Source organism: Sebastes fasciatus, chromosome 15 (assembly GCF_043250625.1).
Source record: "Sebastes fasciatus isolate fSebFas1 chromosome 15, fSebFas1.pri, whole genome shotgun sequence".
In the NCBI taxonomy this organism is placed as follows: Eukaryota; Metazoa; Chordata; class Actinopteri; order Perciformes; family Sebastidae; genus Sebastes; species Sebastes fasciatus.
This window is the reverse complement of record NC_133809.1, coordinates 28,642,532-28,660,239: the sequence shown is the minus strand read 5'-3', so window position 1 is coordinate 28,660,239 and position 17,708 is coordinate 28,642,532. Positions and strand designations below refer to the sequence as shown.

Genomic DNA, 17,708 nt, shown 5'->3' with positions numbered 1-17,708 from the left:
TGACATCAGCTGTGACCGCTCTGTCCTGCTCACAGCGAATACCTCATTAACGTTGTGGTTCCCTCATAGCATTTGGGTTTAAATCTAAAATATTGCCAAATAGGTGCGTTTGCTTTTCGCTTCGACACCAAATCTTCCGCCATCGTCTTGTCTGTCAACTCTCTCTCGTCCCGTGTGTGTGAAATATGACTCCTGCTACTCTGAGCTGACTCCTTACGGAGCAGATGCATTCGTAATGCAATCGGTGTGTGCCCGAGCACCGTGTAACACCGGTAACACCGATTACCTTGACAAGCCTATTTCATATTGTCGTATCTTTTCTGCGACCGTGCTGTTGAAGTGATGATGAAGGAAGCTCCGAGGACACTGTTCTTGCTGGTAAATAGAGTTTATTACAAACAAGTCACACATGTCATACGGACGTCTCGAGCAGTCCGGAGGCCTCCAGTCGAATATGAAAGTCCTGCTCGTTTGGGGGCCCGCGCCCCCCTTATATCGGGTTCAGGTCCTCCAATCACCGAGCTAAGATATGAACTCATGTCTTAGGTATCTCCTACATGTTTATCTTTCAGCCCCTGACCTTTGCCCTGCTTCTTTCACATATGTTTACAATTAGGGGCCTCTCTGTACAAGACCTGAAAATATACCACATATTCCCCCCTTCGAGACTTAACAAAGCCTCGAAAAAATAAGAGGAGAAACATACAGGTGTATTAACATGACAAATTTAACAACCTGTCCTTATGACCATTGAAACAACTGTATGGAGTATAAAAGTGAGAGTGAAAAACCTGTCAGGCAGCTAATCTTTCTTGAACAATGTATTAAACAATGTATACAGGAAAATTCTCTCACGGTCCCTCTGCCAAGGCGACCATACGTAATACTCCATAACACTGAAATACAGGATTTTAGCAATTTGTATATGGAACTGATTTAAGCAAATGCATATGGAACTCTCAGCAAATTAAAACAAAACAAATGTCCAAAGTCAGGCTGGTCGACCCATCGCACCCTTCTATGAACCTTTTCCTGCCTACCCCACTGTCCCTAAACATCGAGAAAAAGAAAAAGAAAACATCTGAGGTCCCATTATATTTAGAAACCATCATTTCTCAAGCATGTAATACACAAAAAAGAAAATTCCTTTTCAATAACACTAAGGTAACATCTCAGAGAAGACATAAGACTGTATAACGCTGTAGTTTCTCAGCAGCCTTGACGCCGGTGTAGTATCGATGACGTCTTGACTCTGGATGTTGTATCGACAGTCCACGTTCAGAGTTCCTCAGGCCATTCGTATTTTCATGTTTGAAATGTCTGAATCCATTCAGCCCCTCGGAGTCCCTGACAATCCACCACCCTCACAGTATTCTTCCCCAATATGTTCTAGAATGAAAGAAAAGAAAACCAGTATCTTTTGCATACAGAACAGATACCAATTAAAACATCAAACACAGAATAAGATAAGTAAAAATGTAAATATTGTCCATTAATCATATTGTTCATTTGTTGCCATATCCCCCCTTCGAGACTAAACAAAGTCTCGAAAGAGCAACACAACATCAACACTACAAACTACACAAGCAAAAACAGAGGTAAACAATATGATTATAATCATATGAGATATTTAAAATGGATATTCCTCCACCAATTCGATCTTTATGGCGTCATCCTCATCCACGTCCGTGTCAGCTTCGTGTAATAATGGCATCAGCGTTTGATCGCCGGGCAGCACAACTCCAACCCATTTAATTATCAAGGCCTTTGCAAAGGTCAACAACATCGTGCAAAAACAAAACATCACGCACAACGACAGAACGAGCGCTACCAAAACCTGAACTAACACTGCTCCTAGTGGCCCCAATTTATCCAGTAACCAAGCATTTGCAGACCATCCCGCGTCTTCTGATGGGCCAAACGCATCTCTTATGTGCTTCAATGCCTCTATGACACTAGTCATATTGTCAGAACTATCAGGAATCAACGTATAGCAAGCATCTCCTGATAAATTTAAAGCAACACATAAGCCCCCTTGTTTGGCCAAAATATAATCAAGAGCCATGTCGTGTTTTAACAATGTTAATCTATGGCTCCTTTGGGTGTTTGACAACATTTCGAAACCTCTTATAGTTTCGTTTGCAAAGCCCTGTAAGGTGTATGTAATGTTGTCGATGTGATCTGCCAAGAACGCTACCCCATACCACGGAAATAAACCTATTCCCCACTTTTCTCCTATACTTATTCTCCAATGGTAAGACTCCAGATTATGAAATTGCGATACTTTGTCAAGTGTCTGTGTCACATTCTCCAATTTCCTAGGCGTTAATATTACCGCCAAGGTAGTACTCTGATTGGAAGCATTATCATTATTTATTGATTTCAAATTTAAAGTAGCAGCCTCTATACGTGTGTTATTTACCTTTGCAGTGGTTACTTCAACAGGTCTTAGGTTTGTTATCATAAGTCTCACCTTACGACTTATGTAACTTCCAATCCAAGAGTGGCTAGATGGAACAAATTTAAACTCTGGCTCCCGATATGTACACATATATTCCCCTTCGTCTTCCCGAGTAACGTTGCGCAGGACAAGGGAACAATCATCTTTAATTTTTATCCACCTAACCTCATTATACAAAATATACTTCCTCTGACCACGAGGCACAACGTCATCGTCAGGTCTTGTCAACAACAAATCTTCACCACGACTATTTTCCCATTTGGGAAACAAGTTCCCTCCATTATTCCCTCTTCCACATTGACAAGGAAGGTAAACTGTTCCTCCTAACTTAGCTCTAATCACAGTACTCCAAGGAGGTGACGTTATAGATATCACCTGAGGCGCCTTCGTAGTTACATGTGATGCATTTATACTTTCAATAGCTTTTGCCATTGAAGGAGTAGATTTCTCTTCCATCTGTCCAGCTTTCGTCTGGAGAGTTGATGTCATCGTTGTCAATTCTCTTGTTTCCCCCTAGTATCACTATGCCGATCGTAAAAAGAACACCTGTAATCGCCTTGATCTTCCTGTTGAGGCTTATATACATAGAGACTACAGTCTCCCTCAACCTTCACTCTCCTTTTGTCATTAACTAATGTATATTTCCCTACTGGTACTGTCTCTGACAGATCTAGGATCTTACCATGGCTATCTTCCCACTGAACTCTGAGTTTCCCTTTACCACTATTTTCTTCTGTACACTGACATGGAAGCCTAACTGACTCTCCCAAGGTTACTTCAACCCTGGTTCTAATAACGGTCTGGTTTGACTCTTCTCCTAACTGGTCTCGGGCTCCTTGGTCTGACTGGATCCCTGGGTTGTCCTGCAGCGGAGTCACCGCCCTTTGATATCTCTGGCGCTTTGCAGGCAACTGAAATAGGCCCTGCTGGGTCTGGGACATGTTGAAAGACAATGTCTCTAAATCTGCTTTCCTGTCCATCAACTGCCGAGTCATTTCTGGCATCATCAGGAATGTGTACAGACACATCAACATTGTCCACCACCTGGGTGATCTCTCCTTCTGAGTTCTGACTCTGGGGATTTTCATGCATCTCCCTCTCTGATGTGTATTCTTCCACATTGTCTTCGGGCTCTCTTGAGCCTTCAACATTCTGGATCAGTGAATGTGGCGCCCCTTCACTTGGTGCTTTGACACAATGTGATAAATAATACCATGTGGGAAACCCCTTGACCTGGACCGCGGTTCCGGTACCGCGAACCACTTCAAACGGTCCCCCACGGCGTTCGTTATACCACTTCCGTCTAAACACCTTCACGAAAACCTGGTCTCCAGGTAGCACTGTGATCCTTTTTTGCTCATCGAGCTTCTCCTGCACCTCCTCCTTAGTTTGCCATTAACGCCAATGGAAGTGCTGCTATCCAGGTTAACCCCGTGTGCTGGCATATTTTGACAATACGATTCTTCAGAACCCCGTTCATTCTCTCAACGATTCCTTGACTACGTGGGCTATAGATTGCCCCAAGACGCTGTTTGATTCCTAATTTTTGCCAAATCAATTTCACCGTCTTATCCACAAACTCTTTCCCATTGTCTGAGGATATTCGATCTGGAAGTCCCCACCTGCTTATGACCTCTCTGCATAAGAACTTGGCAACCGATTGAGCATCCTTTCGTTTTGTTGGACAGGCCTCAGGCCATCGTGAAAATCTGTCCACCACGACTAGCAGGTACCTTTTCCCTTCAATCGGTTTTATCATGTCAACATAGTCTATAACTAGTTCCCGCATCGGACCTCTTGGAGTTGGGATGTGGCCAGGAGGAACCGGCACTCCCCTCCGAACATTGTTTTTCAGACAGATAGTACACCTGCCTATGACATAATCAATCTGTTCAAGCAAACATGGTGCCCAAAAACCATACTCTTTCGTGATCTTTCTCTTCACTTCCCCCCTTGCAACGTGAGCTAAGCCATGCGCCTCCTGAATCATCAGACCCAACAGGTCTGGAGGTGATAGTACCAGCCCCTCATGATTTCTCCAAAGTCCAGTAGCATCTCGGGTGGCACCTCGGTCTAGCCACAACTGTTAATTTCTTTGATCTCTTCCTCTCCAGGGCTGCGCTTGATCAAAAGCTGGCTGTAGGTAGGAGACAACTGGAACCACCGGCGGTGGCTGGAACGATTGGAGCTGAACCTGGTTCGGCTGTGGTAGTGGTACTATTTGATTTAGTGGAGCCTGATTCTGCATAATCAGAGCCTGCTTCTTCTCCATCCTCTTACTATCCGTCAGTTGTATTTGATTAAGTTTCCTGAGGGTCTCTTGGTCCTGGTCTTTTTGATCATGTTCCTTTTTCCTATACAGCTCCACCTGGTGGGCTATATGATCCGTATAAACCCTCTTTGCCATGCTTCCAAGACCAACCACCTCTGCCAATTTGCTTCTCACTGGCAGGGGCAACCCCTTCTGTATTCTGGTTCGCAAAATCGACTGCTCCATTTGATTCAAATCCGGGTCATTTCCTGTGATACTTCTCCACACTTGATGAACTCTCGACACATAGGCCCTCGGGTTTTCCTCTTGTCCCAGTGGATCAATAAAAATATTGTCAGGATGTACGTTTGTCGGAAATGTGTCTTTCAGCGCCCTGCACACTTGGCCTCTACTTGCAGCAAACAGCTCTGAATCATTCACAGCAGTTCCCACATATCGATTAAGTCCAGCTTTCTGTAGAATCTCTTCCATAGCGTGAATTCCAACGAGGCAGGCCAAGAGTCTCTTTATATCTCCCATGGCCAGTTGCTCTCCCACTGTGATTTCTTCCAACTTCGAAATCCAAGGATGTGCTCCATCATGAAGAGTAGGTAACTTTTCACGTATGTTTGACATATCTGTATTCTGCCAAGGCTTGTACTCCAAATTCCGTCCTCGGATAATGACTGGACAGATCTTTCTGGGATTCTTCTGTTTTCTAGCACGACCTCTGGTTGTCAGGGTATCTTGTTCGAAGTTTTCCTTCTCTATCTCTTCCTTCCTCCTCCACAATTCGTCTATGTGGTTCTCTAGGTCTCTTAGTTCTTCTGGATTATCAGTTTGTTGGTGGTCACGGCGGCATCGGTCTATGCTTATTTCGATCTGTCTTATAGTCTCCCGGGCATCCTCTTCACGGCCCTCTTCATGGCCCTCTTCCTCCTCACTGTCATCAGAGTTATCATTTCCTCTTATTTCCGCTCTTGCCAACATCCGCCTGACTTCAGGGTCATAGCCTCCTCTGCACCCTTCCTGATCGCTTTGGTCACTCTCGTTTCCATGGTCCCGCCTTTGCCTCCTAGACCCAAACTTTGTTTTACTCTTACTTTTGGATCTTGGATACATCGTTATAGTTGTCTCCGCTCGTCCTGTTTCTATTATTCTGTCCTCCTTGTTTCTGATACGGTAGTCACCTTCCTGACTGATCACCGGGATCTGAGGATAGATTTTCTTAGCCTTCGTCTTTTCCTCATAGGGTGGTGGTCCCTTCACTGGGTTCATGTGTGAGAACGATGAATTGGTGTCTTTCCTTAGTTTTTCTGTTTGTTCTGTGTTTTGTTTTATTTCTTCTTCAACTTTATCCCTCTTATCGTTTGCAGCTTTGATCAGTTTCTGTCCCTCATCTTCAAATAACTGGAGAATGCCAAGCTCCACTTGCCTCTTCTCTTTGCGTTTTATCCCCTTTTTTCCCTTCTTTTGCTCAGCTTTGTATGTCGATACAAGTACCCGCATTATTGTAATTACATCTGGGTTAAGCGTCCCCTCCATTGGCCATGGTTGGTCAATTTCAGGCCAGCGTTTGTGCCATTTTTCCGATATTTTTGCAATGTTTGCGATACCCCTAATTAAAGGATTATTCTTCTGTACTATCTCAACAGGAGTGATTACTTTCGGATTTTTAGTGTTCTTCTTCCCCATTATAACGGCTTCCTTATGTTCCGTTATTGTACTTTAAGAAGTAATTGCTGAAATTAAAACTACTCAAGGCTTATTTAGATTACTTCCCCCATTTTTTTTTTTTTTTTGAAATCCAATTACCCAATTAATCAATTAACCAATTAACCAATTAATCAATTAACCCATTATCCAATTAACCAATTAACCAATTAACCAATTAACCAATCAACCAATTAACCAATTATCAATTAACCAATCAACCAATTAACCAATTATCAAATCAACCAATTAACCAATTAATCAACCAACCAATCAGTCAATCAACAATTTATCCATTTATCCAACTAATCAGTTAACCAACAAATTAACCAGTCATCTAATCAATCAATCAATAAACAACCAGTTATCTAATCAATCAATATTCAGCTCAAATCTTCAAACAGTCACCACCTTGAATGTCCACCACATCACAGATCAGACAGACTACGCACCATAACATAAATGAACATCTGTAATTGTCAGCAGAGGTTAGACTAAACAATCATATGCCATTAATTAATCAAATGCATTAACTGATCAATCCGTTGCCAAGTTTTCTATTAATTCATTTATTTATTTCTCCTAACTGAGCAGGTCAGTTTCCTCTTAGGCTTAATAAATGAAAGCAGGTCTATATGTGTACCATCAATATTGCTTATGACTGAGAACACATACACATGTGGAAATGCAGGTTTTGTTTTTGTTAAAGAGTTTGTGTATAAGTTGTACCGGCCTTTTTAGTAGATTGACCTGGAAAGCCTTCCAAGTCGACGTCAGCAATCCCCCCTCCGTGATGTGCCGGCCCTCTGCCTTGTCTCCCGTCTCAATTCTCACTCACCATAAATGACATAACAGACAAGGAACAGGCAATGATTTAGTCTCTTGTGAACCCATAGGTCCCTTTAACAGCATCATACATTATATTCCTAACTTAAACCCCTTATCTAAACATTAAAGAACCCCACTGGACCAAACAGTTCAAATGGCAAAGGAATTTTCTGTATCTCCCAAGAAAGGGTCATCGAAAGGAATTTTGGGAAGAGAGAGAGAGAGAGAGAGAGAGAGAGGGAGAGAGAGGGGGAGGGTTTCAATCACTACCCTTCTTAGAGAAGTTCATTTTGTGCTTTAACAGCTTTAATTATTATATAACGTCCCTTTTAAGAAGAGCTCATGTTTTAGTCTTTTATAAGAAGCTCATGGTTTTATACACTACATTATTCAATTCATCAGTCTTCTTAGAAAAAGGCAAGAAGCTCATTGTTTTATACAATATATCATTCAATTCATTTAGTCTTCTTAGAAAAAGGCAAGAAGCTCATTGTTTTATACAATATATCATTCAATTCATTTAGTCTTCTAACCATTTTATGGCCCACATCTGGACTCCATCAGCAGCCAAATGTCACACACACATTTACGCACCCACATTTTTCCCTTCTGCTCCCCTCAAAGTAAACACACCCCCACCTTTTCTTCACTCCAAAACTCCAACGCACACACATCCAGACTCCAACGCACACCCATTTTTCTCAACTGCACCCTTCCATCCCAAAGTAAACACGCACCCACATTTTCTTCACTTGAACTTTTAGATATATTCCTATGCATGCTTTCTGCCGCTATTTCCTTACTTTTTCTCGTAAAATTTCTGCTACCCATGAGATGTAAAATCTTCGACGAGAAGCTGCTTCTTGAACACCGTTCGTCAACAGCGTCAGAGTGGTAACTGTCAACCGAATTGTGATTCTACACTCTCCAGTTATTAACTGACCATCAGATGTTGTTTCAGGTTTTAATTTGGCCCATACTACAATGCTCCTCACCTGAGGGCCCTATCCTATCCGATTTGCGGCTTGTCATATGATCATTTCCTTTATTTCCTTTATTTCCTTTATTTCCTTATCTCTCTTAACACTCTTTACATTTATTTATTCAAATTACCTGGATCCAGGTTTCCCAATTTTGTCTTTCTAAGTTAATTCCGGACTATGTCAGAGCCATCGTTACTCAGTGTCTAATATGCATTTTTTATGCATGTGTCTTAGCGTTAATCTTGCACAATACTCTTTAGTACACCTTATAGTTACCATGACTATTCTAAACTATTCCTTGTATTTCTCATACTTCTTTTCTTCCCTTTATATCTTTTCTCTATTCATTCCCCCTTTTTTTTTTTTTAAATTTAGCACGGAGCCTCACTTTAAACATCAAATCAACAGTACATGTCTTATAACAAGAAGGTTCTTAATTTACGGTGTGTCCAAACAACTCCACATAACAGCCCCAATTAATGACCAGCATTCAATGAGTGATCTCACCGTTCTGTGAAGTTGTGCTGATGGTCACCTCCGATCTTGTCTCGTGACGCCAAATTATGTCGTATCTTTTCTGCGACCGTGCTGTTGAAGTGATGATGAAGGAAGCTCCGAGGACACTGTTCTTGCTGGTAAATAGAGTTTATTACAAACAAGTCACACATGTCATACGGACGTCTCGAGCAGTCCGGAGGCCTCCAGTCGAATATGAAAGTCCTGCTCGTTTGGGGGCCCGCGCCCCACTTATATCGGGTTCAGGTCCTCCAATCACCGAGCTAAGATATGAACTCATGTCTTAGGTATCTCCTACATGTTTATCTTTCAGCCCCTGACCTTTGCCCTGCTTCTTTCACATATGTTTACAATTAGGGGCCTCTCTGTACAAGACCTGAAAATATACCACAATATCTACAGATATACAGTATATCTCGGTTTATTCAGCACCTGCTTTACAGAGGCAGCAGATCAACAGACTCCATCATGGCTGCTGGAGACAGTCTGCTGTGATTCTAGCAGGTGCATGTGTGTCATAGATGATGTCACTGATGGGCTTACCTGAGCAGGTGAGATTCAGGATGGAGTTAGAGTAATCTGATATTGCACACTCCCTCAGAGTAGATCCAGACCGAACACAGTCAGAGCTCATCCTCCACACAGATCTGTATGAGGACTCCTGTCTCCATCCTACAGAAACAGCAGAGCCACAGTCCAACTGTCTGCAGGCAACATCTGCTTCCTTCAAGGTCCACTCAGTGTATTCCACTGGTCTCCAGTCTCCCTGAATTTTCAGCTCCATTGCTCCTGCACAGCGACTGTCTCCTCCCACCAACCTGACGGACTCTGAACAGAAACGAGAGTCGTCAGTAAAGAAGATTTGAGTGAATTTAGGAAAAAATGAAACTGAGATTTGACTTTATTTCTTTATTTCTCTTTTTTTATTTACCTGTTGAATTGTGATTTTCTTCAGCCTGGAGTCCTGTAGAAATACACAAATATTTATTGTTTTAAGTACATTTTTGTAGATTTGACTGAGCCGCTGGCGGGGGTGCCTTGAAACCGGCCTGGCTGTCAGTCATGTGAGTTAAAAGCTGTTAATATGTCACTTTATCTGCCATGGTTACATATTTTTTATTTTCAATGGCGTCTGTCTGTCTGTCTGTCTGTCTGTCTGTCTGTTAGCAGTATTACTCCAAAAGTTCGCGATGGATTTGAATGAAATGTTTTGGAGGGGTGGAGTTTGGCACAATGAACAATCCATTAGATTTTGGTGGCAATCCGTATCATGATCATGGTGATAGATGACGGGAAGAGAGACAACGCAGTGTAACGTTATACAGACATAATAGTGAGCTGTGATCTGTTTTTAAAGTCACGCACCTTGGCGGAGGTCTACGCTCTCCGTGTGCCATTCTAGTTGTGGTTGTTTTCAGTTTCTTGGTAGTGGCTTTACAACTTGTGTACATTTTACATCTCTTTGTGGTTGTTTTGAGTCTCTTTGTGGTTGTTTTATAACTTTTTGTGGGTGATTCTTTGTCGCAGCCTTTGCATTTGTTAAATTCTGTCCATTAAAGATGATATTTACACTCTGTGAATTGTAGTAGCAGTTGTTAACTTCTCTGAATTGCATGTGTCATTTCCAGGTAAATGTGTGAACCTCAGTGGAGAGTTAATAGTTGATGAATCTGTTGATTCTGTTTAAAATGACATCTTCAAATGTCTTTTTTGTCCGACCAACAGTCCAGTAGTCTCTTCAGAGCTGTCGATTCCTGTCGGATCTTCCCTAAAACTTTTAGCTGGAAAACGATGGTAAGAAGATAAGACATGGTGCAGGATGATATTTTAGTGTTTCGGTGCGTCTGAAGCTTGATTTTGGTGTGTGTGATCAGTTTGTTCTCTGATTTAAAGATCAATATAAATGTGTGAGTAATAACACATCATGTTTAAAGCAGAGTCCTACCTGAGCTCCACAGCAGCAGCAGCAGCACCAACAGGTGATCCATGACGTCCAGGTAGACCGTCTATCTGCTCCGTGTTTGCTGTCCTCACTGGATCGTCTTTAGTTTTACAGTGAAGACTCCTCATCTGACTGAGTCACTGACACATGATCAGGTTTTTCTGCCAAGTTTACAGTTTGACCAGTGGATCAGACAGTTTTCATCCAGTCTGAGCACTATGGAGGACGGAACCTGTCAAAATCTAAAATAAATAAATACATAAATGACTCGATAGATAAATAGGTATGTAATTAAATGTACCAATAATACTATTACAAATAAATGTAGACATGAATTAATTGATAAAAGGTGACATAAATTTATATTTTAATTTGCTTCTTTATTTATTTACCTTTGTGTTAATCCCCTTATATCCTTATATCTACTCTATTTAATTTTCCCTTTTATTTATTTATTTTCAAATATTTCTTCCTTATTTACTTCCCCTAACTTATTTATTCCTGTATTCTTTTCTTTATACATTTCTACTTCATTATGAAAAGTAGGGGGCTATCATTCAACGTGTGTCATCATTGGGTTAGAGTGCATAAAAAAATTCTCAAATCAGAGCCTCAGATGTCACAGTGCTGTTGTCGCTGAGAGGATGCAATACAACAAAAAATACAATTTATTAATTTATAAATTAATTTATTAATTTAAAATATATATTTTTTAAAAATACTAAAATTAATAAATACATTTAAGCATTAATAAAATTGAATACATAAATACTAGGGCTGTCAATCGATAAAAATATTTTATCATGATTAATCACATGATTGTCCATAGTTAATCGTATTAATCACACATTTTTTATCTGTTCAAAATGTACCTTAAAGGGAGATTTGTCAAGTATTTAATACTCTTATCAACATGGGAGTGGGCAAATATGCTGCTCTATGCAAATGTATGTATATATTTATTATTGTATATCAATTAATAACACATCACAATAACAAATATTGTCCAGAAACCCTCACGTACTGCATTTAGCATAAAAAATATGCTGAAATCATAACATGGCAAACTGCAGCCCAACAGGCAACAACAACTGTCAGTGTGTCAGTGTGCTTACTTGACTATGACTTGCCCCAAACTGCATGCGATTATCAACAACGTCCTCGAAGCTGATCCCCGGTCCGTGCTGGTAGCGCAAGCAGAGGAATCTTAATGTTCAGATTTGTGATCTTCAGTTGTTTGAGGAAATGGCCAATCGTCTCAAAGCAGCGTGATCCCCTATCTTCTTTCCATCTTTACTGTAGATTCTTATTATCAAGAAACCTCTTCTGCTGCTTTCTTCTTTCTCCGTTGATTCTGAGCATCTATCTTCTTTTTGGGTGTGGTCCAACCCAATAGATGAGTCCAGACCTGCTCCAGTGATCGTATAGGGAGGAGGAGCCCTAAATTTGCATTTCTCCTGTTTTATACGTCTATCAAACTGCGTGTGTGGGCATGTGCCACACAACCAGTTTCCCCACCCACTCTCTTTCAAAACTCCAAAAATGTTTATGTCTGTTAAACAGTATTGCTCAATGGTCCAGGGCCCCTTTCTTAGGTGTTGGTCACGATCATGAGTGCCATTATTGTTTAATCGGAGGTTCACTTCCTCTATTATCACTTGTCACAAGACATAAGGTCTACGGGCTTACATTCCTAGCTCATAAATCCCTCCTGTCAATCACATACTAAAAGTCTAATCATGGTCTTAGATTATTCCTGTTATTCACAACAGTCACTGAATCACAGTCAGAGATCATTCTTATCATTTACCCACTAGTAATGAGTATAATTAACACTTTGGCTAAAAAAGTTTGGAAACTTGTGTTTGGTGGATTATTTCTCTGTTGTTACAATACTAAGTGGCATTGTATTTTACATCGTTGGAAAGCCTGTTTATTTACCTTCACAATGATGTCCAACTTGTCAGGATCATGCATTTGTGGGATGAGCAGCACAGCTGATTATGAAGGTAATGCCCAAGTGAAATTTGACAAACTTCTCTGCGGATGCTAAACAGTGTATTCTCCTGTTAGTATTGACTCTTGTTTTGAGTTGTTTGGTGGATTGGATGATTGAACTCTATCAGTAACAAGGAAAAAACGAGACATGTTGGCAATTTTACACTTTATTAATTTAATACACCGTCAGTAGATCATGCGTGGACCAGATCGCAACTCTCTGAATCATAGTTGAACAGTCATTGGAATGGAATTCTCCACTGTACATCAACTTCATAGACTATGCGAAGGCAATTGACAGCGTTGACAGAAGCATCCTCTGGAAACTGCTTCGACACCATGGCATTTCAGAAAAAATGGTCAACATAATCATGAACTCTTACGCAGGGATGACCTGCAGAGTTATCCATGGGGGACAGCTCACCAGAAGCTTCCAAGTAAAGACCGGCATCAGGCAAGGCTGTCTACTATCCCCTTTCCTCTTCCTCCTGGCTATCGATTGGATAATGAAGACCACAACCGCACAGAGGAGAAACAGGATCCAGTAAACACTCACAACACAGCTAGTCGACTTAGACTTTGCTGATGACCTGGCTTTGCTGTCTCACAGTCGACAACAGATGCAAAAAAAGATAAGAATACTGGCAGACACATCATCACAAATAGGCCTCAACATCCATAAAGGGAAAAGTAAAGTCCTCGAGGTCAACACAACCAGCGAAGACTCAGTGACCTTAGAGGGAACAGCACTTGAAGAAGTAGAAGCCTTTACATACCTCGGCAGTGTCATCGATAAGCAGGGCGGAACAGATGCAGATGTCAGAGCCAGAATCGGCAAGGCAAGGGCTTCATTCATACAACTTAAGAACATCTGGAGCTCCAAAGAAATCAGCCGGCGGACAAAGCTCAGACTCTTCAACTCCAACATCAAACCAACAATCCTCTATGGTTCAGAGATGTGGAGGACAACCAAGACCACAATAACAAAAGTACAAACACTCATAAACAACTACCTGAGGCGGATCTTAAACATCCACTGGCCAGATATCATCAGCAACAATGATCTCTGGCAGAGAACAGGTCAAAAACCTGTGGAAGAAGAGATCAGGAGAAGGAGATGGGGATGGATTGGCCACACATTCCGTAAAATCGGAGTACCAGCATCACCAGGCAGGCTCTTAGATGGAACCCACAAGGCAAAAGAAGGAGAGGCCAACCCAAGAACACCTGGTGCAGGGGCCTAGACACGGACATCAAACAGAGCGGGCTGACATGGAAACAATTGGAGAGGAAAGCCCTGGACAGAAGACTCTGGCGGACTGTGGTCAACGGCCTATGCTCCATAAAGGAGAGATAGGCTTTGAATGAAATGAATGAACACTGTCAGGAGCCTCAGTAGCGGGTGGAAGATTCATACGCAGCCACAACAGCCTGGCACCACCTCCTCATGCTGGTCACCAATCTGGTCACACGTTGCTGTGGGATGGCGTTCCATTCCTCAACCAGGATTCGTTGCAGGTCAGCTAGCGTGGTTGTGTTGGTCACTCTAACACGTACAGCACGCCGAAGCTGATTCCACAAGTGTTGAATTGTGTTGTGGTCTGGACTCTTGGCAGGCCGTTCCATTCTCTCTACTCCCACATTGTTGAGGTAGTCTGTGATAACCCTGGCTCTGTGGGGGCGAGCGTTGTCACCTTGGAGGATGAAGTTAGGTGCCAGATTGTGGAGATATGGGATCGCCACTGGTTGCAGAATCTCATCCCGATATCTCGCTGCATTGAGATGGCCTTCAATGAGATGAAGGCCATCTCTGCATTGAGATGGCCTTCAATGATGACAAGCCTTGTTTTGCCAGTGAGGGAGATGTCGCCCCACACCATAACACTGCCAACACCAAAAGCTGTTACTCGATCGGTGCAACAATCAGCATAGCAGGAGAATACATTGTTGCCTTGGCAGAGAAATTTGGCAAATTTCACTTCCACATAATCAGCTGTGCTGCTCACCTCAGAAATGCATGATCCTTACAAGTTGGACATTATGAAGGTAAATAAACAGGCTTTCCAACGATGTAAAATACAATGCCAATTAGCATTGTAACAACAGAGACATAATCAACCAAACACAAGTTCCAAACTTTTTTTTCCGAGTTTATTTAACTCACATTGATTGATGGTCACATACTCTGTGTTTGTAAGAGTCCTTTGCTGTTCACCTGTAACGACGTTAACGTGACTGAGGCGCAAGGTAGGGTCGGTTGTATGATTGAAAAACCCCATTGTGGTGCTCTCGTGGTCCAGCGGACCCACGACGGTGTCTGGGCGGTCGTGGGATCTCACCATTACGTGACAGCCTCTGAAATGTAGTGGAGTAGAAGAATAAAGAGGCAGAAAGTGGAGATAATAATAATAATAATTCACCTGGACGTAGTTAGCCATCCGTCCATAGGGAGGCGCTATGAGGCGCTATGAGGTGCTATGAGGCGCTATGAGGCACTGACCCAGCAAACTGGATACAAAGCGCCGAAGAAGAAGCAGAGGAAGCGGAAATTAGTTCCTATTGTTTTGAAAGAGGGAAATTTAAATCTGGACAGACAATCAATGAAAATAATTGTTAGTTCCAGCCCTCTAATATAGATATTTAAATATTACACTGTTTCTTACTGTTTTTACACGATGCAGTAAAACTGTCCTACTTGTATGTTTTCTGACTGTCCCACTGTTTGTGATTGGTTTTACATGAAGGAACAAAAAAGAATAATGTTAAATCAAAGTCATATTTAATTTCTCAAGTAATAATTATTTACCAAATTTAATGTCATTCTCTCTCTCTCCCCCCCATCTCTCTCTCTCTCTCTCTCTCTCTCTCTATATATATATGTATATATATATATATATACATATATATAAACATATGTATATATATATATATATATATATTTTAGAAAATGCAAAGGGAAAATCAGGCAGCAATAAATAAATATATACATAAATAAATACATACAATTTAATAATTTATAAATTAATTTATTAATTTAAAATAAATAAAAAACAAATCAGAAAATGAATACATTTTAAAAGTTAATTAAAAGGAATACATAAATACTAGGGCTGTCAATCGATTAAAATATTTAATTGTGATTAATCACGATTGTCTATAGTTAATTGTGATTAATCGCAAATTAATCACACATTTTTCATCTGTTCAAAATGTACCTTAAAGGGAGATTTGTCAAGTATTTAATACTCTTATCAACATGGGAGTGGGTGAATGTGTTAAATCAACTAAAATGATTCTACGACAAACTGAGACTTTCTGGACTCTTAAAATGATCTTTTAAATTGATATCTATGTGTGATTCATGGCGCATTTAAAAAAAATATTTGTCTCTCTCCATTGACTACCGTTCATTTTTTTTCCGAAATAAAGTCCGTGGTCACAGGAAGGGGCGGGACGTCGTCTCTCTATTGAGTGCTGACGGGATGTAAAGAGAATTTCAACAAATATCACAAAAAATGTTTGTGAAGAACATTACCAACCCTAGCTTTAACACAAAACATGTTGCACTGCGTTTGATTTTACAGCCTGGCTCTTTTCTTTCATAAAATTAGCTTTAATTATTTACAATTGAACATGGGAAGCTTCCACCTATTAGATATTACAGAAAAGAATAAAGAGCGAGGTGTTAGATGTGATAAAATAATATAAATCCCATTATATTCTCATTTATCCTATCAAGTCAACTAACGTCTGACCTCAAAGGTTTAATCTATCCAGCCCACTTGGTCTGGGAGAAAGATCTTTTGGGAAAAGTTTTTATGAGACAAAAAGGAGAAACTGGACAATATGTTGATAGACATGCAGTTTGATGAATGTGATTGTGTGCTCTCTGCAGGCTCAGTGACGATGACCCGGCCATGTTTGGGGAAAAAGTCACACTCAAAGAGCACAAACTCTCTGCTCACTTCTTCTGTTTGGTAAGTGTGTGTGTGTGTGTGTGTTCTCATAGGTCCGTACTTTATCAATTATAATTCATTCCATATCACTAGATGTCACATATAAGTGGTGTACATCATCTGAAAGCTGGGAACATGAATATTAATTTGACATGCAGCTCAGCACTGTGTCAAGTTGTTCTAGTCATAAATCAGAAATAAACATGAATTAATTATATAAAATAAATAATGAAAGTGTAAAAGTGTTTAGAACATTATGAAAGAAGTATATGATGGTCATCCCCATGCTCTATTATGTCTCATAAATTGTTGCAGCAATTTTTGGGTTGATACTATTTGTTTCACAGATTTGGTGCTAAATTTAACCATTTTTTACCATTCGAGAAGTGATCAATAATCCCTCCAAAATACCACATTAAGACACCAAGACCTTGAGGAAGGGACCTTTACATAGGGATTACTCAAAATGTACACAGCAGAAGTATGTCATAGTACTTGTGCAGGTAGATAGTATTAAGTCCAACAATATTAGACCCATAAAGTACTTATGGAAGAAAGGGATTACTCAAAGAGTATCTGCAAGCAGCCTAAAAAGTACTGAATGCAACAGACACAGAGTGCGGAGAGGAAGAGACTAGACAGAGTGATCAGGAAGGCCAGCTCTGTCCTGGGATGCCCCCTCGACACAGTGGAGGTGGTGGGAGAGAGGAGGATGATGGCTAAGCTGTCATCCATGATGGAGAATGACTCCCACCCCATGCAGGACACCATCTCAGCTCTGGAGAGCTCCTTCACTGACAGGCTGCTCCACCCAAAGTGTGTGAAGGAGGGCTATCGCAGGTCCTTCCTTCCTGCAGCTGTCAGACTCCACATCCAGCACTGCTCCCAGTAGACCACAACCAGCACTGCTCCCAGTAGACCACATCCAGCACTGCTCCCAGTAGACCACAACCAGCACTGCTCCCAGTAGACCACAACCAGCTCTGCTCCCAGTAAACCACAACCAGCTCTGCTCCCAGTAGACCACAACCAGCACTGCTCCCAGTAGACCACAACCAGC

At 41.2% G+C, this 17,708-nt stretch overlaps 2 protein-coding genes across 7 annotated transcripts in view; one reads left to right on the top strand and one right to left on the bottom strand.

Annotated features, from left to right (window-relative positions):
- The window catches only part of LOC141752024 (scavenger receptor cysteine-rich type 1 protein M130-like), an 82,217-nt gene extending 66,967 nt beyond the window's left edge, over positions 1-15,250 (bottom strand). The window contains exons 1-2 of one of the 6 annotated variants that reach the window (XM_074609760.1): positions 15,113-15,250; positions 10,698-10,936 (exon numbers count right to left, since the gene is read on the bottom strand). In XM_074609760.1, coding sequence (XP_074465861.1) covers positions 10,698-10,740 — 43 coding nt within the window. In that variant the 5' untranslated portion in view covers positions 10,741-10,936; positions 15,113-15,250. Of the gene's footprint in view, positions 1-10,697; positions 10,937-14,907; positions 15,065-15,112 lie in introns of those variants that run through there. The other 5 variants (XM_074609763.1, XM_074609764.1, XM_074609759.1 and 2 more) reach the window with 5 other exon arrangements.
- Positions 1-17,708, top strand: part of LOC141752035 (dual adapter for phosphotyrosine and 3-phosphotyrosine and 3-phosphoinositide-like) — a 188,980-nt gene that overhangs the window by 42,817 nt on the left and 128,455 nt on the right. The gene's annotated exons all lie outside the window — the stretch shown is intronic.